Below are 20,350 nucleotides of genomic sequence, written 5' to 3'. Positions count from 1 at the left end.
GTCAATCCAGAAACCTTCTATAATGTTGAGTATTGCGACTGACAACCACACTGTGTTCTTCTGTTGTGCATAATACTAGTTAATCCAAATCTAATGATGAGTAGATTGGCTTACCTCGACGGCAGATGGGATCGGAATCTCCATCCGTGTTGTGAGTGTCATCAACATTGGTACTTGCATTCAGGCAAGACATAAATGTTCCCTCGCGGACCTCTCCTTAGTCCGACTGACCCCATCTTGGTTTCGTGCAGTCCTCCGCTAGGCGGCTCATTACTTGTTTCGCGCCTGCCCCTGCTATATTTCACCGAGCTCCAACCTACGCAAGTTTTCCGGGAGTAATTGAGGAACTCAAACTGAGCAGTCTCTCCAAGCCTCTGCTCCTTCTGTTCTGCTACCATCATATTCTACTTTTACAACATCTTCATTTTCTGGGATATATTTGACGCCGTCATTATGGTAAGCTTCCGGATGCGGCACCAATTGGTCTGGTCGTGCCCATGCAATAGAGATGGTTTCCCTCCCCTGAGACCAAGAGCCGATCCTTAGGAGTTGGAGGAGGTGTTCAGCACGCTGAACCCTGTCAAGAAAACCTTGAAGCCCAAACCAGATGAGACGGTCTTGAGCACCATGCAGGTTGGCCGCGGCGGATATGGACCGTCCAGATAAGTTCCGGCACCGGGCCGCGTTTAGCGGTAATTATGGGGCGTGCCCGGGCCGGGTCACGGATCAATCACCGGTCTTTACCTGCTTGTAATTACGCTACCTTGTCTCAGTAATCTCCAAGACAAGCGACTACCACGCGAATCCTTTACAAACAGAAAGTCTCTTCCTGGACAGAATTCCATGTACACCCGAGGCAGCGTTCTCGGTAGGTCTGGCAAATGGGGTAAGATGGCGTGGCGCGATTTTGCCGCTGCTGCTGCAGAAATCAGCAGACTTTACGGAATATCACAGCAACATGAGCAATAACGCCTGCCTTTTCGAATCCCTGATTTTCTTAGAATAGCGGACCTAGGTTGATACTCTACACACGGAAAATTTCACACCCACAATGCCATGAATGGAAACATACCCGTTCATTTCCCTGACAACGGCGTGATAACCCCTCATCCACGTCCCCTCAATGTTCCCTTACCGGGCCAAGCCTGTTATTTCCCCAATTCTTTCCTACCCACCTCCTTCTCCACAGTGTCGGGTATCCCCCGCACCACACGTGGGTGCATATATGCATGTCCCTCTGTCAGGGTTCTTGTCCTGCCCCTCTTGTGAGTCCATTCTTTCTTCTCCTCCATCCTGCAGAACCCCAAGCTTTCCCCCTTTCCCTCTCACACCTCGGGCCGCCTCGGATCGAATATTCCCTCCACCGCGGAACCGGGCTGCTGCTACCGCACCATGCCACCCAGCAGCTTCAATAGAGACAATGGACAGTGACACGATCAATGAATCGTCCAGAAAGAGATTGAGGACGAGCCATGCTGTAAGTGGATTGCCTTTTAATGGATTTTGATTTTTTTCACGCCCAGTAAATATGGTTCTTCTATCTGTGCGTTCCGCCTCCACGGATCAGTTTGGGGATCTGGAAACGTCTCATGTTGCACCGACTCGGATATTAAAACACCACCGATGGTATCTTCGGCGATAATTCGTTGAGCCTCAGTTACCGATGTGACCAGCTGTCTTCCAATCTCGACCATGCAGATTTTGCCTCAATGAATCTGTGTCTTCTGCTACGGAGCTGGTCCTCGTCGGCAGTATAGCCGAATATCAAGAAGCTTATTGCATGTACTGATATTGCGATCTCATAGTGTGATACCTGTCGAGCCCGGAAAATTAGGTACGTTGCAACTAAGACGACTAGGTCCAGGTAGTCCCAGATTCTCGGGACAGCGTTTAGATTAATGGAAAGCCCTGCCCAGATGTAACGGCAACACACCATGCGCGTCCTGCTCTGCATCGCATCAGGAATGCACGTATGGGTCAGAAGCTAACTCGTAAGTCCCGCTCTGCTATCTCACGGCGCCGTGATCCCCGGCGTAGCACCGGCTCCAGACCCCCTGGGATAGCACCAAGTCTGACGTTTGATACTTTGTGCGTCATCAGGCGCGGGAAGAGCGATCTCATTCTCGAGGGCGTGCTGAGGGTGGAGAGGTTTCTCCATGAAATGAAGGCCACCATCACCAGTCCCGCATCCTCCACGTTCCACTTTTCGCCGAACCCATCCCACGATGGAGTCTTCAAGGGAGCATCGCTCTTTGCCGAGCACCGCCCACCCGTGGTATCTCCGGCTCTCCGGTCTGCATCGCGGGGGTCCTTCTCCGGGTCTCCACTCAACGAGATGCATCATCCGCAACGCACACCCCTCTCTGAGACACAATACCAGAACAACTATGACAATGCCGTGCTTGATTCCATGCACACGAGCACCACGGAGTCCGTTCTTCAGTGGCCTCACTTCGATGCTTACTCGGCCATGCGGGATGGGTATGTTTCCATCTTCCACCTCGAACAATCACGACAGGCGGTGAAGACACGATCTACAAGCATGTATCCTTATGTAACGTCAGAGAATATTGAGGGTATCATCGATTCGTTCGAGTACACCATCAATTTCTGGTATCCAACCATGTCCCGCAACCAACTTGAACAGGTCCGTGATCTTATCTCAGGCGGCATTCCGGAAGAAGATAGTATCCTAGCGTGCCTGGCGCTTTTGACCATGGCTCTGGGGTGCGCCGGTCAGGTCACCGCGGGTTTGACGACAGGAAAGGCGTTAAGCGGAGAGGAACGAAAGCGGAGGGCGGCAATGAAGGCCATGGGTGATGTGTACTTTGACAGCGTTCTGAAGAAGCTCCATGTCGTGCACACCAACGTGGGGAGCACAGCCACGCACTGCTTGTTTTTCACAGCGTAAGCGGCGCATTGTCTGGGGATGACTGTTTTTGCTGACATGGTTCTCAGTATGTACTTTGCATTCCTCAGACGACCGTTGCAGGCGTGGGAATACATCAACGCTGCTTCCGCCAAATGCCTCTTGCTGCTTTCCTACCCTCCCGAGTCCGAGTCGGCCGAAGACCTGGAGCGGATTCGCAGGATCTTTTGGTCTTGTTACATCCTTGAGAGGTAAAGATTCTCATATTGCAAGCATAGCAAAGTGGCCGACTAACATTCTCTCAAGCGATTATCTCGCTGAGCTTTCTGGGCTTCCCCAGTCTGGTATTGCACGCATCGAGGCGTCAACTCCTCTTCCAGGGGATTATAATACCCACCGGGACCCTCAGATTGAAGAGCAGTCATCCATGTATTTTCTCGCTTGTATCTCGATGCGCCGTCTCTTGAATCGGGTTCATCAACTTCTCTACGCCCGCGGCACTGGTGCCGCCCTCGATCACGCGCGCTTCCCCTACGTCGTTGCCGAGCTAAATCACCAGCTCGACGATTGGCGTGAGGTTCTACCACCGGCATTTGCATTCAGCGTCGGATTCAATGAAGTCAACAATAGCCAGAGCACAGCGACGGAACACGGGGGCTTCCTGAGGCAGAGGTATCTGACTTGTCGAAGCGTCATTTATCGACCATATCTCATGTGGATGCTGAGTGGCATGGCCGGCGGGAACGGGGCCAGCTCCGACCTTCTCGTTAGTCAAGATGCCTTAAACAACTGTAAAGCTTGCTTGGATGCGTGCTTGCTGCATATTCTCAACTTGAGGGGCTTTGGTCAGACGGTCTTGGTTGATACGTGGATTTGCTCTCTTTCGTAAGTGATACACTCTCAACAGTGAATTTACGTACTCAATACTGATATAATACTGATAGCATGGCCGGTGCAATGCTTGTGTTACTTGCCGCCTGTCGTATCTCAACGCTAAAGGACATGATCGGGCCTGAAGTCCTCGGAGCCGGTGCCCACTTGAGGCAGCTCTTGCAGGGCTGGCAGGGAGTCATGGGCGAGCCTACGTCTCCCAGCGTTAACCAAGCCATCCGAATCATCAGCGACGCAGATAGATTCATCAAAGAGGTCTACCAAGCGGGAGACTCGTATTCTATGAGGCGTCAATGATTCGTTTACTTAGGTAACATGTCCGCAGGACTGGTATATGTATGAATTCAGGAGCCATGTTTGGTGCACCATGCAGTATAAAGTTTTGAAAAGTAGATTACCAGCACAATCAAGTTGTTTTATGTCACTAAATAAGATTCCCTGTCATTTGATGATTGGTTCTGGTAGCACAACCAGGATATGCTCGTCGGGCTCTGACAGCCGGACTCTGGCAGCTAGGCTTTGATATGGCCGCATACTACTGATAATTCGCCAAACTCGAGCTCTACCATACACGTTTCGGACCCGCTAAAAGAGTTTGTAAAGTCTTCAATGTTGCCTGCCATGCCTCTAAAGGTCTACTTTGACAGCAACGACATTGCTCGACAAGAAGCCAGTGATGAATAGCCATGCTTTCTTCTTGCCCTTCTCTTGGCTCGGGTCAATCGCGACTAAGACCGCAGTTGCGGCCGAGCTGATTCTTGTCCCATCATCTTCGAACAAAATACGCTTCTCGTAGCCACCACTGGCAGTCGGCTTAACGTACCACACGATCGAAGCAATCTGAGGCTTTGCTGCGGTGGCCTGCTTCAGAATTTCAATTGGCCGCGACAACCCCGCAAGAACAAAGCCGCTGGCGTCTTGACTTTCCGAGCGGTAAGGATCCTCAAACCAGGAGGGGTTGTCAATGCACGAGTCCATCGCAACTGTTTCGGTGAGGCTGATGCTGGTATTCTTGGGGTCCGAAGAGAGTTCGGCGAGGCTGATCTCCCCAGCGGCGGCATTACCGACGATGATCTCTCCAGACTTCCGACCATGGCCCAAGCCGTTGTTGTTTCGGAGCCCGGATAGAGCCACTTCCGTCTTGATACCATCGGTAGGAAGGAGAACGGACATCTCCTTGACCCGAACGTGAATAGTAGTGGTCCAAGACGTGACGGGCAAGAGGTCCTCAACCATTCTCCCGACACCTTCTGAGTGGTAGTGGTCGTTCGTGACGTAGAACGAATATGGATCTTTGGCAAAAAGATCGTTCGGGTTTTTAATCAGCGGGTCAATGACGGTGCGCAGGTGCTTGATAGTGGATGACCCTAGGGTGTGATGGAAGATCTCCACGCGCGAAAGAGACTTTTGGGCAATTTTCTGCTCACTCTGGCCCCCGATCTTGGTGGCCAGGTAGTCTGGGTGAGGGACATGATTGACTGCAAAGACGTAGACGGCCTCCGGCTTCTGAGGATCCGAAATGACATCGATACCATGAGTGCAGAAAGTACTATCGAAGTTCTCAAACTTGAGGCGTTTTTGAGACATGTCCTATTCAAATTTATCAGCACAATGTAATTACTTTTGCACGAGTGAATACAGCATGGGTCTCATACCTTGGGGTCAATAACATGAATAGAGCCCTTCTGTTTGCTACCTTTGACCGGATCATCTAGATGGCCTAAACCAGGGAACCACGCGCCACGCGTTGTCTCATCATCCTCGCAAGCAGTGAAGAGAAGTCCGCTAGGAACATGATGGTGAATGTCTTCGCAATGAACCGTGTCATCGATGAGGACAAAGTCTCCACCATGCAACACCGGTGTCTTGAAAACCTCTCGCCCGATGCCGGTGAGTGTAGCTACACGTCTGGCAGTATCGAGATATGTGTACCCCCCAAAAATGGCGAGGCCAGCCACCAGAATAGGCATTAACGCCGCCATTGTATACCCTGGAATACACTCGGATATTCAGTTGGCAACCGAATAGACGAGGCGTGCAGGTGATGACGTTCGAGACCTCCGGATACAATCTCGGAATACCTCTTAGCGGTTGGGTAGAATCTTATTTCAGTACGAGAACCTGCAGACCACGGCACGCTTTCGTAAAAACCCGATTGGGACGCGGAACCACGAGATGATGATAGAAGATACCTTGATGATGGGGAACTCCGCAAACCGAAGAAGTCTGGGCAGGTGTTTGGGACGTCCCCCTCGTCTCCGCACGACGCCGTTCAGGGATCTACTGTCTGTGCAGACATTGTCACATTACGTCATTTGCGGAGAGGATAATGTTTGGTTAGCGCCAGTAAAGTAAAGTAAAATAAACTTTGAGTACGGATAAATGCTAGACTACCTATTAGGGGACGGCCACTTTATGGAGTTGAGAGTCTTGATTGATGTGAGACTTGCTTGCTGTTCGAAACAAAAGAGAAAAGGGGGCAGCTACTACTTTGTTCATCCAATCTGTAACCTTTTGTTTGGCACATGCCATCAGACTGTGCAAAAGACCAGACAAATTGCGAATAACAGGAGCCAGTTCGCACAGCAAGCCCTGTGTGACAAAACCTAAAAAGACGAGACTGCCAAAACGACAAGTTCCGAAACCGAGAATCGAACTCGGGGCTATGCCTAACCTCTCACTGAGATGAGAGGGCATCATGTTGGCCACTACACCATATCGGATGTAACTGGTTGTGAGGTTTGCACTGAGAGTGGAATATACTGGTGGATGCTTGTGGAGTGATGTTGGGGGCCAAATATTTCCTGAGTGGAGTGTGCCGTGACAAAAGATTTGACATTATAGCTAGCGCCTGGTATCTTTGCTTATAACCTGAAGCTATCTATTGTCAAGATCGGAAACTATACCCAGCCACATCGTTACGCTCCGAATGGGACATTAAAGATTTATGTATGCAAAAGTGTTTTTTGTTAACATAGTATGACGGTCCAATAGCCCATAAGTCTATCTGACCATTCAACATTTCGGTTTCACCGCTCCCCTCGAAGCACACACTTTTCCTTCTCGGTTGGTATCAACCCCCATTTCTATATGCAACAAAATGCAACGTATGAATTGCTTCATAGAATCATCAACCTTATCAGTACGCTTTTAGTATCTCTATTTCCGTCGCACATTCCTCTGCTATGGTTGGCTCAAAGAAACACCGGGTCTTTTGCAGACTGTCGCATTTACAATCACTGGCTACCACCGCTGGAGTATCTGTTGCCGCCCTTCTCGCGCATCTCCTTTTCGTTGGTGTTGGTCCGGCTGCCAAGTGTGGGCGACGAGTCAAGCGCGACGCCACCGATAGTGTAGTAGTGGCCGAATACGCGGCTCTCGAGGTCCTTGACGCCGCCGTGCTGCTTGTGCGTGACGCGGCGGAAGTAGACGCGCTTCGCCCATTTCCAGGCCTCCACGCCCATGAAGAAGAGCACGGCGCAGACGAACACAATACCCCACTCCCAGGTGATGGGCGCGTGCTTGAAAACCGAGGTGTTGAGGACGGGGATGTAGACCAGGGGAAAGATGGTAACGAAGCCAATAAGGATGGAGAAGAAGAGGAGCTTGTTACGCCATGTATCGATAAACCACTGGGTGAAATATTTGGTGCTCTTGGGCTGCATGCGGAAGAAAGACCTGCGCATATTAACCATCTCCCAGGCGAGGAACAGGGCGAACCAGGTCAAGCTAGCGAAACAGGTGGCGCGGGCGCGGAAAACCGTGTCGCACTCCTGTGAGTACGTGTTGTTGCAGTTGCTTCCAAACTGGCCGTCACCCCAGCCGAACATAACGAGAACGAAAGAAGCCAGGCAAAGAGCGGCAGTCCAGAGGCCGTAGACAAGCATGTCGAGCATCAGCTCCCAGGTGAAAACACCGACCTTCATCTGTTATAGGGTTAGTGTCATGCATCAGGTGAGTGGATAGGCAGGGGAGAAGCTTACGTTCTGGGGAGGGCGGTCCATGATATCGGGCGCAGCGACTTCGAAACCGAGGGCCATGTCGGGAAGACCAGAAGTAATCATAATGATCCACATGACTTCAACGGGGGCCAAGGGGAACACGGACAGGCCGCTGTCGTCCTTGAATATCAACCCGATGAGAAGCGTGCAGGCCTGGGCGACGTTACAGGCTAACACGTGGAGGACGAACTTCTGGATGTTATCAAACATGCGGCGGCCTTCCTCAACGGCGTTGAGAATAGAAGCAAAGTTGTCGTCAGTGAGAATAATGTCGGAAGCCTCTTTGGCCACGTCAGAGCCGCTCTCACCCATGGCAATACCAACATCAGCGCGTTTCAGACTGGGAGAATCGTTGACACCATCACCGGTCATGGCTACGAAGCGCTGGCGTCTGTGCAGAGCCTCAATCATGCGAACTTTTGTCTGGGGAGCACAGCGAGCGACGACCAGGGGCAGGTGGGGGAGCTTGTCGATGTCGTCGTCAGTGAGCTTGTCAAAGTCGTGGGCCGCCATGACCATAGCCTTTGCAACGTCTGCCGAGATCTCATTCATACGAGTCGGCAGGATTCCAACCTCGAGAGCGATGGCGCGAGCCGTCTCGGGGTGGTCGCCAGTAAGCATGTGGACACTGACCCCGGCCTCGTGGAACTTCTTGACGGAGGGGGCGGACTCGGGGCGGGGAGGGTCATAGAGGCCGATGAGTCCGCGGAAGGTCAAGTCCCTCTCGTAGTTCGCGCGGTCCAAGTTCTCGTGAGCGTCGACGACGCCAATATCGGGCTTGCTGGCGAAGGCCAGGACACGGAGTCCAAGACGAGCGAGAGCCTCCATGTTGGACAGAATATCCTTCTCGATATCGCTGTTAAGCTCGACGACCTGATCGCCCATCTGGATAGTAGGGCAGGACGAAATGACGCGCTCGACGGCACCTTTAGTGAAGAGCCAGGTTTTGTTTCCTCCCTCGACCTTGGTTTCCCTGTCCTCAAAGATGACGGACATCTTCTTCACGTCAGAGTCGAAAGGAAACTCGGCGATCTGCTTCCAGCGGTTGGCCTCACCTGCCAGGCGGAGACGGTTCCAGTTGAATCGAGAAGCGAAGACCTGGATGGCGATCTCAGTGGGGTCGCCACGGGCGTGCCACTCTCCCTCTGTGGTCTTGTGGACATTCGCCAGGTTGGCGAGGGACGCGACGTTGAAGTAATCAGTGAGAACAGTGCACGACTTGACACGGTCCTCGGCGTCGGCGTTGGATAAAGGCTCGCCATCGCCCCCCTTGGTACGGAAGTCAATATCCTTGGGCTGATCAACACTGTGTCCGAGATCTCCGACGGTAGGGTTGAAAGGCTCGTTCGTGCTGCTGATGGAGAAGGTCCCCTTACCAGGAATCCAGGCCTTGCGGACAACCATCTTTCCTTGGGTGAGTGTTCCAGTCTTGTCGGAGCAAATGTCTGAACAAGGTTAGCATGAACAGTTCAATATAGGAGCGATGTGTCCTACTCGTGACGCCACCAAGAGCCTCCAAGCTCTTCAGCTGGCGGACAATGACATGGCGTTGAACCATACGCTTGGTACCGGCGGCCATTGTTATGGTCAAGACGACAACCAAGGAGGCGGGAATCATGGATAGACCCGTGGCAACAGCGTAGATAATGACTTCCTGCGTGGTGTTGAACTCGTTGGCCCCTAAAACGATTATAGCGCACACAACAGCGATACCAAAGAGCAGGATCGCAAGCTTGGACAGCTTTCTTTGGAGAGGTGTTCCAACATTCACTCCAAGGAAGCGACCAACAGCGTCAGAAAGGGTCAAGGTCCACGCCTGGAGGTAACGACCAAAACTGGCGGAGCCGTCCTCCTTACGCTTGACGTCACGGCGTCGAGAGTTCTTGCCTCTGAGGGCGGCGGCGATCTGACCAATCTCGGTGTACATGCCGGTGGCAAAGACGATGCCACGAGCGCGGCCCTTGGTGACAGTCGAGGAGCTGTAGGCGACGTTCAGGCGATCGCCGGGACCAGTCTCGTCATCGTAGGTCTGGGCAGCCTCTTTGCGGATGGGAAGGGACTCCCCAGTCAACAAAGCCTCGTTCGTCTCAAAGTTGACGGCCTCAATGATGCGGACGTCGGCGGGGATAGTATCACCGGTCTTGAGCTCGACCATATCACCAGGAACAATTTCAATGGTGGGCACGGTGATGTTTCGACCCTCACGCACGGCCTGAGCAGTGGGAGAGCTGAGAGATCGAAGTGAGTCCATGGTCTTTGCCGCCTTGAACTCCTGGTGAAAACCGACGGTGATATTGAGCAGAATGACGCCTGCCACAACACCTCCTTCGATCCAGGATCCAATGCCAAAGGAAGCACCCATAGCCAGAATCAGAACCTGTGAAAGGCGTATTAGACGGGGATCACGGTGGAAGCTCTTTGCAACAAAGAATAAGACATACCAATGTCATAGCATTGGCGATTTGTCCAATGAAAATCTTCAGGGGCTGAACACCCGCTTCTTCGCCGAATTCGTTCCGACCAAACTCGTCGAGGCGAGTCTTGGCGTCTTGAGGAGTCAGGCCATCGTCGGGGTTGGCTCTGAGCTCCCGGATGACTTGCTCGGCGGTCAAAGCATGAGCCGGACGGGAGATGGGCTTGTTGGACTGGCCCGAGACGTGGTTGGCCATTGCCTCGGCCTCGGGATCTTTCTTTCCCATGATGGATAGGGTTACTTGTCCGTTGTAGAGTAAGATGAACGCTCGTTCGATGCGAGTATATGGTGTTTGCGTTGCTATATGCGATCACCAGATGTGATATATCCGGGCGGTGCCAGGAGTGGTGGTCGTTTGATCCAGTCGGAAATGAGGGTGTTGTTAGTCTTGTCTGACCAAAACTGCTGCTATAGAACGGGCAAAAGTGTGAGTGCTCTGCTCTTATCCGGGTTCAAGCACTTCTACCCCATTAAGATGGAGAGAACAGGCAAGCATAGGAAGGAAGGATTGCAACAAAGAGCCCTTGGTAAGACGATCTCTGATGATATCGAGTAAGATGGGAAACGAAAAAGTCAAAATCCCGCGGGGGCTTGGGAGAAGATGTATTGCTTGGATCCCCGGAATACTGTCTCGTCACTCGGCGTTATGACTTCATTGTATGATAGGCAGGAAGTGTGGGCGGGGCGTATGGCGCCCACATATCTCTCTCTCCATGGCCTGCAACAAGTGCGCTCGTGGGCGTGTTCCTTCAGCCTTGGCGGCTCTGCGCGGGGCATATCCGAGGGGGCTCCAGGTCTTGCATGGAGTTGGAGTGCCTTGGTATCTGGGAGCCCGAAAGCCGGCCAGAGGGTACGCGGGTTGTTTGATAGCACGCAATCCGGAGCGCGGCGGGAGCCCACGCTCCCGCCTGCCATGTTGAGTCCGCCCAGACTCTCGGCAGCGGGCCTCATTCTGGATAACCTGCTACGGTGAGAGGCGTAGAGCGACTCTGGGCGCCGTAATGGACAAGTCTGTTGGACCCGCCCGAGAGAACAAGGGACAGGAGGGGGCCGGTGAGGCATCGATGCTTTCGGTGATGGATGGCTGCGCCCAGACAGATAGGCGACGAGGGTTTCGTGTATCTATCTCCACTGCATCTCGGCCACTCAAAGGTCATTTTTCCTTCCGAGAAGCAGCCAGTGTGGGGTTCCCATCATTCTAGAAGACTGCTCTTCACAGGGGTTCTGCCAAGTGTGCAGTAGCGTTCACTCTCGTGTTGTGTGGTTGGCCATGTACTCCGCAAATGGTAGCGCCTGGAGGTGACGGATTCGGAGTCGGCCTTACGGATATCTAGTGTATCCCATCCCCCCCCCTTCACTCGGGCAATCTGACGGGTCTAGTTGCCACTGGGGTGTGTCCCGGTAGCAGGGGACGACATACCTACCTACCTGTAGTTGGAGACGACATGGACCGACCGCCGGGGCGCAGTGACTAACTAGTGGACGGCGGTTGCAGGGGCCTTTGAGCGGCCAAGACAATGCCGAGGAGCCGATTCCTGGGCGGAGCGGTTCGAAGCCCGCGCAACTGATGCTTGATAGTGATGGAGGAACCAAGGCTATTCCTCCCCCTCTCCTCTGTGCTGGGCTCGAATTGTTCGTCCCGCCGCTTCAGCTGGTCGGCTTACGCAATAGGGCTGTGGCACGTGAAGCACCAGCCCCTGATTGGCAGTGACACTCATGAGCAAGTGACGTACGCACCATACGACGCGCGCGGGCGGCCTCTGGTAGCTCTACACAAGTATAAAGCGCCGTGTTTGGTCCCGGCCCTGGCAAGGAAATGGAGGCTCTGTTGGAACGCTTCGCCGTTGTGAGCATGCCGGTGCCATGAGAAACAAATAAAAACCGACAAAGGGTACTCCGAGAGCATCGGCCGCTCGTCCAACATGTCACCCGCTGAAACCCGTCGTCGAAGCAGCTCCGTGGACTTCGGCTATCCCTCAACCCGAATAAACCCTCCCCGTTCACATCATTTCTGCGCCGCACAGCACGAGTCCTTTCTTCGCTTACCCCCTCACATCATCTCACCGTCCTGACTTGCTTCTACAGGAACCAGGATGCTGTCCCGGCATGGCCCGACTCACGATGTCCCGGACACGATACGGGCGGGAGGTGGGAGAACGGGTCTGCCGAGAAACACAGCCACCCCGAGTGAGACGCCCAGACGCTGGGCGGGCGGGAGGAGAGGGTTCGATTTAGGGATTCCGAGTCTAGAGGACTCATTGAAATGTGTCGAGAGATATCGCAAGCCACTAAGATAACAGGACGACATTTCTCTGGGCAGCAAGGACAGGACCTTGGGTAGGTAACCCGACCATAGGTATCCGGCTGCAGCGATGGTATCATATCATGCCTGCGCATGTTTGCGGGACACTCGGAATGGGGGCAGATTCTGCTAATTCTGTCTAGCATGCCAGCCCTTGATTCAGTCTGTGTCGTGAGTAACAACGGTTCGTCGTATTGGACGGCGGACATCTTGGCCGCCCCGAGGTGGGCATGAGAAGTGGACTGCGGACGAATATGTCTGAGCCTCTGGTAGGCCAGTATGCCAGCCAAGGAATGACGGGCAACTTGGCATGTCTTGGCCATTGTGCTGGGCGTTGGCACCGCTCCTCCACAGTCCTTGTCGGTGGTTCTACCTCTGTAGTTTCCCCGAGGCCTTTGTCTCTGTGGGTTTCTCTACGGCGTTTGCTGGTAATTTCATGATGCTAATGTGCGGTCGCAAGGCGGCCTCTAACGTTGCACAGTTACACAATGATAGTCGAACATGGTCGGACAAACACAGCTATAAATAAGTATTATGCCCAATCTGTAGTACATAGATGATAGCCTGACTGAGGGGTAGAAGGGGGGTCGGCCACCTCCCCTGTCACCTCGATATTCCCCCACCCATCCACTGATAAGTTTCCTTGACAATTGACCCCTCCATTGCTTCGTTTTGTTTTCTTTCATGTTTCGTCTTGACTGCAGGTCTGTGTGCCTGTGCTATTGCCCACTCATCCGTCTTCTCGAGGCAGGGTAGGGGACTTCCCCCCTTACCAAGGATACCAAGGCTTGTAACGCCTACAGTGTTTACGTCACAGAGGAGGAGACTGTTTATTCCTCCTACACTCGGCCAAGACTCGCATCCCAACCAGCACTTCTTGAGTTGCTGGAACCTGCTGCCAAGCGTCTTGGACTAGGACGGGCAACTTCACCGGCATGTCGCTTTTGGAGGATTAGTGAAGCGCGGGGAAGCTGGGAAGACGAAAGAAAGCGTCGGAACTGGCGGTACTGGATTCCACCATTGAGCCGCCAGCGATGGGCGCGGAACTCTGGGCGCCTAGCGGTGAAGGGCGCCATATCTTGATAGGTCAGCTGCGAATGGATGGGCTCAATGCCAATGACCAGACTCTCCGCGCCTCGTACATCGTTGTCCAGCTGCCGAAAGGCATTGCAGTCACATGTGCAACCGAGCCATACAAGCTTTGCAGATTTTTGTAGAATCAGACACTTTTTTTTTGGAAAGTGTTGACTGACGATGGCTGTACCTGTCATCTGATCAGGCTAGCTTTTAGGTTGACTTCCCCGGTGGCGCACCCGGATCCCTATAACCCTCACTATACTCGCGGCGGTCTTTGTGCCCACTGCTGCCACTCGAACAACAGAGGTCTTGGTACATAAAAGAATCACTGCTTGCCCCAAAGATTCTCATCGATTGACATTCCAGTGGGGATACTGAAATGCACCAACCCGCTATGCTACCGCCAGCCAGATGGACGAATTCGGGATAATCCTGCTAACCATCTTCATGGTCCTGCTCGCCTGTGGGCTGCTGCTGCACAGACCGTGAGAAGCCCATTCCGCAATCGAATAAACCGTGGCAGCAGCTGACATGTGTGCTTCTCGGCAGAGTTCGTCTCACCTACATATGCGTGCGAGATCATTGCAAATACCACCCCAGGGCATCGCAATTTCAAGACGCTCGTCGCAAGCTGAACACAGTATCTGACTGCACGAGCGCTTGCCCCGAAAAGCAGGACCTCGAGTCGGGCCTCAACCAACACGATGCGGAGCCGGAATGGTGAGTACATCTCTCGTTTCCGCCGTCCGCTGCTTCGAAACGGCGACACAACCAAATGCGATGGTTTGCTTGAGCATGTGCTCCTGAGCCGAAAATGACAGGCGAGGAAGCAAGCGTATTGTGCGAGTGGGGGCATTATCTGTCGCAGTCTGCTGACTTTCTCTTGCCGGTATCCGTAGCCCCATCTGCATCGGACCATTGTTTGTCCCAAGTAACACGAATGCGACCGGAGCAGAATCAATGCACGTTATGCCATCGCAGATTTCCGGCGGAGCTGCCGGCGTCCCATCTGTACAAGGTAGCGGAAGGCAAGCCGGGCCGATTCAGCACATGCCCGGAGACGCAAGCGGGGACCGGAACGCGAAGCCGGCAGCGCCCAAGTGGGGGATACCGGTAGGGCGACGGTGGGAAAAAGCGCCGGTCAAGACTTGTATGAAGCCGTCCGACGACGATGTCTTGACGCTGAAGGGTTGCCAGCACGCTTTCCATGCCAAGTGTCTCTCGTCATGGTTTCTGACTCACCGTTACGACTGTCCCGTTTGCCGGAATCCTTACTGGCAGTCGCGGGAGGAGAAGGCCAGGGCAGCACATGCACCGCCGGGGCCGGAGCCGGGGCCCGGCGGAGGAAACGACGCGCCCGGGATTACTAGGCCAGAACCGGCTAGATCTACCATTGCACGGCTCGCGATACCAGTTCTGTAAACCCACAGCAGCATGTTACGTTTCCCATTCTGTGATAATTCGCCTCAAAGGCAGCCGGTCGAATCAGGTGGAGGGCATTTGCGGATGCTATGCAGCGTGCGTGCGTGCGTTGCTAGCTGTGGTCGTCGGCAGTAGTCAGCGACAGCTACCTAGGTAGGTAGTGGGAAGATGATGAGGCAGATGGGCCAGGGCGGAGCTTATGTTCCTGAGGCCGATCAAGAGGCTGGAGACTGGTTTGGGACGCTACCTATCGGGTGTCATGAGACAGACAACCTTGGGCGACAGAAAAGCATCGACTAGCGCGGGCGATCGCTGTGATTTGGCAAGTAGGCGTGAAGGTGGTTGCGATCCCTTCCATCGCGATGGGAAGTTTGGTACGATGAGGTCATGGGTAAGTGCAGTATGCTAAGTATGAGGCTGAAATGCGTGAAGCACAGTACAAGTACATAGTGTCCGTAGTGTAATAGTAGGTAGTTTACACGAACTACTTACCCAACTTAGGTAAAGGTACGTACGGTCCAGTGAGATTGTGGCGTGAGTGGCCCGATGAGGAAAGCACTCTTGGACTCACTCCACTGCGGCGCGCCTGCACTTTCCCATCTGCTATTTGGGCGTGAATCTGAGGATTACGTATAGGAACCTACCTATACGGAGACAGACCTACCTAGGTGGTTTACAAAAAGGTACCTAGGTAGGAAGGAAAGAAGCAAGGGCGTTGCATTTGCATGGCATGCGTGGAACGGGCCACACGCTCCTTCCTTCGAATCGAGAACGTGTGGCGGCCGGTGGAGGACGAGTGTAGTCAGAATGACGTCGAGGTGGGAGATGACGCAGTCGACTTGGCCCGTGCGTGCTGTCTCGTTCGTCTTTTCGCATTTTGACATCTAGGTAGCTACGATACGTGCAAAGGCTGTAGAAGTTCCCACACCGAAATTTGACCTTTCTATGTATGATGATGACAAGTGCTGTTTGCTTTCTTCTTGTTCAAATTCCTTCTTCGCTTCTAGCTACTAGCGTAGTGCACCTACCTACGTACCTAAGCCCCGGCCCTAGCCCCTCCGTGTCAAAGTAAAGATTCTTTCCCCGATGTAGGTATAGGTATTATTCCATCTCACTCCGAGTCTAGGCCCTACTGGCCGACCTCATCGATCCTTCTTTCTCCTAGGCACTTCGGGTACGTCGTTCGTCCCACATACCTTCCTACCCTCGGACACAAAGAACTCATGGTCCCCCTCGTCTAACCCAACCCCCCAAGTACCGGTAGGTGGCTTATTGACTACCTGGCTTCCTGACTACCTAGGTAGGTAGCTTTAGTTCTGTCCTATCATTCCACCTGCGTCTACCTACATACCTTGGGTGGATAGATAGTCTAGGTCATCCACTCTTCTACTCCATGCTACGAAATCCTTCTGTCCTCTGCCTCGCATCTCTCTGTCCAACTCACTTTTCTCCTATCATTGCCTCCCGTCACAAATAACACCGGCTTCTCGCTATCTGGTTCTTCGTCTGCAGAATATAAACGCATCGTCAACTTTGCCCCTCTCCACACGCGCGTATACACCAAGAGGTACGGTACCTACCCCCCTACCTTACCTAGGTAGACGCCTGATATGTTCGCGTACCTTTCAGTCTGCCCATGGTTCATGTACGTAACTTGCATCCATCTGATGCCCTCCTTGCTCTCTCTGTCTGCTCTTGCCTCGCCGTTCCCACCTGACTAAATATCCACCCTCTGACTAGCTAGGTAGTCTCGCATACCTCATCAAGCTCGTCCTTATGTGCCTGCACCGTTCCTCCCCTCACCTGATCCGCTGCCCACCGCCCTCGCACCCCGTTGGTTGTTGTCTGCATGAGGAGCTTTTCTTCCGCCGCAATCAAACACCTCCATCCCACTCAGCGTTTGCTCCGTGACGACAGTCTTATGCCGACACTCGTCCTGCCCCTGAGCTCATCTTTCGCCCGTCCGCACCACACCCGCCCATCCTTCCCTGCCCACACGCCGCCGCCCCTACTTAAGTTCTACGCCGCCATGGCCTCCTCCAAGACTAAGCCGTCTGCTGCCCCCAATGGACCATCTGCCAACAAATCCGCCGCCAAACCCGTTTCCGATAAGCCCGCCCCACGCCGATCCGCTCGGAATCTGAGCGACGTCAAGCCTGTCACCGAACCCGGCGCCGGCATGCGCCCCACCCGTGCTGATATAGCAGCAAAGCAGCCACCCGCCAAGCGCCGTCAGATCCGCCGCAATAAGATGGCGGATTCCCACGATGATGTGAAAGGCGCCGTGAGGGAACTCGGCGAGATGGAGAACCGTCTGCAGAACGCTACCAGAACCTCTCGCCTCGCCATTGAAGCAAGCGTCTTTACTTCTTCTCACAACAACCTCACCCCGCTAGAGAACGGGGCCTTTATGCCTCCACTGGATGCCTCGACAGCCGACCCCGAGGACCGCGCTCGGAAAGTCGAGGAGGAGCGTTCCGGTACCCCTGACGTTGACGCCGCACCAATCATTGGCCCAGAAGGCGAGGCCGCCGTCGGTGATGTCGAGGATGACAAGATCCGCGCTGAAGACGCCCCTGAAAGAGGCGCTGCGAGGGAACCGCCAGTCAACAGTGATTACTTGCCTTTGCCGTGGAAGGGAAGACTGGGTTATGTGAGTCCTGCTTTAGACATGTCATACCTATGCTCGGTTGCGTGCTTCGGCTAACCCCTTTCCCAGGCTTGCCTCAACACATACCTGCGTGCTGCCAACCCTCCCGTATTCTGCTCCAGGACTTGCCGCATTGCATCCATTTTGCAACACCGCCATCCATTAACAGACCCAAGCCAGCCAGAACACTCAACCAAAAACCGCCCCGATGAGACGAAGCCTGCCGACATCCAGCGTGGTCAAAAGTACATTCAAGAACTCGGATTGGCCAATGCGAGGGATATCCCCAAGATGCTTCGCTGGAACGAAAAGTACGGCATTAGATTCATGCGCCTCAGCTCCGAAATGTTTCCTTTCGCAAGTCACGAAGAGTACGGTTACCGTCTTGCCCCTTTCGCTGCCGACACCCTTGCCGAGGCGGGTAAAGTGGCTGCCGAGCTGGGGCATCGACTGACTACACACCCGGGCCAGTTCACACAGCTGGGGTCGCCTCGGAAAGAAGTTATTAAAGCTGCAGTCCGTGATCTCGAATATCACGACGAGCTGCTTTCGCTGCTCCGCCTTCCCAAACAGCAGAACCTGGATGCAGTCATGATCTTGCACATGGGTGGCACGTACGGTGACAAGCGGTCTGCCCTGGACAGGTTTCGCAGCAACTATGCCAACCTTTCGCCATCTATCAAGCAGCGCCTGGTACTGGAGAATGATGACGTTTCCTGGTCCGTCCATGATCTTCTACCAGTATGCGAGGAACTGAACATTCCTCTGGTCCTCGACTTTCACCACCACAACATTGTATTCGATTCGAGTCAACTGCGAGAAGGCACCCGAGACATTACCCAACTTTTCGAGCGCATTCGCGCGACCTGGACACGCAAGGGCATCACGCAGAAGATGCACTACAGCGAGTCTTGTCCTGGTGCCACCACGCCCCGTGACCGACGAAAGCACTCGCCGCGCGTACGGACGTTACCCCCCTGCCCTCCTGATATGGATCTTATGATTGAGGCCAAAGACAAGGAGCAGGCTGTTTTCGAGCTCATGCGCACATTCAAGCTTCCAGGATATAATGCCATCAATGACATCGTTCCATACGAGCGATTAGATGAGCTTCGCGCCAGCAAGACCGGAAAAGCCAAGAAAGAAAGCAAGAAATCGCCCAAGAAGACGAAGAGGAAGGCTAAGGATGCCGAAGACGATGAAGACTCTGACGAGGTACCAGAGCCCGGGCCCACAGCTGCCGAAGATGGCATCGTTTCTCCCGATGATTTTGGGATGGGTGGGCCTCAAAACAGGGTTTACTGGCCGGAAGGTGTGGAGGAATGGCTGAAACCTAAGAAGCGAGAGGTGAAAAGGAGTAAGTCAACAAAGCTGGCTGACGCCATGAAGCCCGATATCAAGGAAGAGGAGGAATGATTCTCGACTTCGTGTAGTTATCCCATAGAGGATTGTGCTTGCTTGTACGATAAAAACACATACGGTACTAACATAGCATGTCGCGAAGCTTTCGGGCACGCTCCACCTGTGATTACTAAACTGATCAAAATACACGTCAAATCCCTCATGACAGATCACTATTCGTGGGCTTGAAGCCCTGGAATTCGGTAGCATGGCAATATTTGTGCTGGAAGGGACCGCCTCCACTTACTCATGTAGATGGCCAAATGAGGGGAACCCGTCGCCTGTGTAGCGTGGGAGAGTCAGGTCAGTCATGCCGACGGAAGGAATCTCGGCAGCACGGAGGGGATCAGATCAGTTGCCCCCAATCCTGACAAAACACCGTAACCGACTCCGGGCCGACGCCGAAGCCAACATGGATTGGGCCCGTCGAACCGCATCCACCTCGCCCCCACACCATCCAACGAGTTCCGTTCTAGGGTGCAGTATTGGTTTTCGAGATCCCAAATCGCGCAAACCGATTTATCCGGACAAGGGATAAGTTTCGGCTGGGAACCATGTGTATGGCCACACGGAGAGTGTATAACACCGGCCAAGGGGTATTGAGTTGGGAAATTGGGTTTGATTGAGAGTCCGATAGCACAATCTATAGGGTGACCCCCCAAGATTAAGAACCCGTTTACAACTGCCGACCTCAGATACGTAGTGTGGCTCAGGCGACTTAAACTGCTTCTTGCAGCCGACTTTACCGATCTGCCCCAAGAAATGGAGAGGCAGGGTTATCCAGACGATCAAAGACAGGGGCCATGTTTTCTCCGTCTGGAGCGAAATGGATGCAGTTGCCAAATCAGATTTAGGTTATGGTCTGTAAGCGCTCGGGTTAGAGCGAGCTCTCTTATCTGCATTGCAGCGGGCGCGGCATCTGGAAAGCTTGGTTCCCTGCGGGGCCGGAATGATGGAGGGAAGAGGGAGGCGGGAGTGCCACTATGTGATTCTATCCAGACATCGAATGGAGAGAGAGAAAGCATATCGCGGGGTCGAAACGTGCATCTCGAAGGACTGGCCGGTGCAACCTTAACCCTAGGCCACGGCTAAACGGGCTGTTATCAGTCAAGTTGATATCAACTCACAAGAGTTCCGATCAACAGAAACTTGCAATGTTACTCTGCGACCCCCCCCCCCCCCCCCCTTCGAACGAGATTAAAGCCTTCTAGGTCCGTTGACTGAATGACACGTTGTGCTTGAAATCGTCCCGAATCTGAGACAC

General features: G+C 53.6%; 5 protein-coding genes and 1 non-coding gene across 6 annotated transcripts; 3 read left to right on the top strand and 3 right to left on the bottom strand.

Annotated features, from left to right (window-relative positions):
* Positions 1–1,972: 1,972 nt before the first annotated feature.
* Positions 1,973–4,057, top strand: GLRG_10027 (C6 zinc finger domain-containing protein; the record flags this gene model as incomplete). Its single annotated transcript, XM_008100712.1, has 5 exons — positions 1,973–1,991; positions 2,064–2,907; positions 2,959–3,120; positions 3,176–3,754; positions 3,814–4,057. 5 exons carry the CDS (start codon positions 1,973–1,975, stop codon positions 4,055–4,057), a joined length of 1,848 nt encoding a protein of 615 aa, XP_008098903.1.
* A 330-nt stretch (positions 4,058–4,387) lies between these two features.
* GLRG_10026 (serum paraoxonase/arylesterase) lies at positions 4,388–5,742 on the bottom strand (the record flags this gene model as incomplete). Its single annotated transcript, XM_008100711.1, has 2 exons — positions 4,388–5,350; positions 5,416–5,742. The coding sequence occupies 2 exons, from the start codon at positions 5,740–5,742 to the stop codon at positions 4,388–4,390; spliced, it is 1,290 nt and encodes a 429-aa protein (XP_008098902.1).
* A 654-nt stretch (positions 5,743–6,396) lies between these two features.
* On the bottom strand, positions 6,397–6,483 carry GLRG_13252. Its single transcript has one exon. It is a non-coding gene; the product is annotated as a tRNA-Glu (tRNA).
* Positions 6,484–6,996: 513 nt separating this feature from the next.
* GLRG_10025 (potassium/sodium efflux P-type ATPase) lies at positions 6,997–10,460 on the bottom strand (the record flags this gene model as incomplete). The annotated part of the gene is made up of 4 exons (XM_008100710.1): positions 6,997–7,686; positions 7,744–9,206; positions 9,256–10,138; positions 10,203–10,460. 4 exons carry the CDS (start codon positions 10,458–10,460, stop codon positions 6,997–6,999), a joined length of 3,294 nt encoding a protein of 1,097 aa, XP_008098901.1.
* A 3,564-nt stretch (positions 10,461–14,024) lies between these two features.
* Positions 14,025–14,337, top strand: GLRG_10024 (uncharacterized protein; the record flags this gene model as incomplete). Its single annotated transcript, XM_008100709.1, has 2 exons — positions 14,025–14,098; positions 14,163–14,337. 2 exons carry the CDS (start codon positions 14,025–14,027, stop codon positions 14,335–14,337), a joined length of 249 nt encoding a protein of 82 aa, XP_008098900.1.
* Positions 14,338–16,956: 2,619 nt separating this feature from the next.
* On the top strand, positions 16,957–19,101 carry GLRG_10023 (UV damage endonuclease UvdE; the record flags this gene model as incomplete). Its single annotated transcript, XM_008100708.1, has 2 exons — positions 16,957–17,688; positions 17,755–19,101. The coding sequence occupies 2 exons, from the start codon at positions 16,957–16,959 to the stop codon at positions 19,099–19,101; spliced, it is 2,079 nt and encodes a 692-aa protein (XP_008098899.1).
* Between the last annotated feature and the right edge of the window lie 1,249 nt (positions 19,102–20,350).

The sequence above is a fragment of the Colletotrichum graminicola genome (assembly GCF_000149035.1).
Source record: "Colletotrichum graminicola M1.001 genomic scaffold supercont1.55, whole genome shotgun sequence".
NCBI lineage: Eukaryota > Fungi > Ascomycota > Sordariomycetes > Glomerellales > Glomerellaceae > Colletotrichum > Colletotrichum graminicola.
The sequence above is the reverse complement of the archived record's forward strand: the minus strand, read 5'-3'. Positions and strand labels throughout refer to the sequence as shown.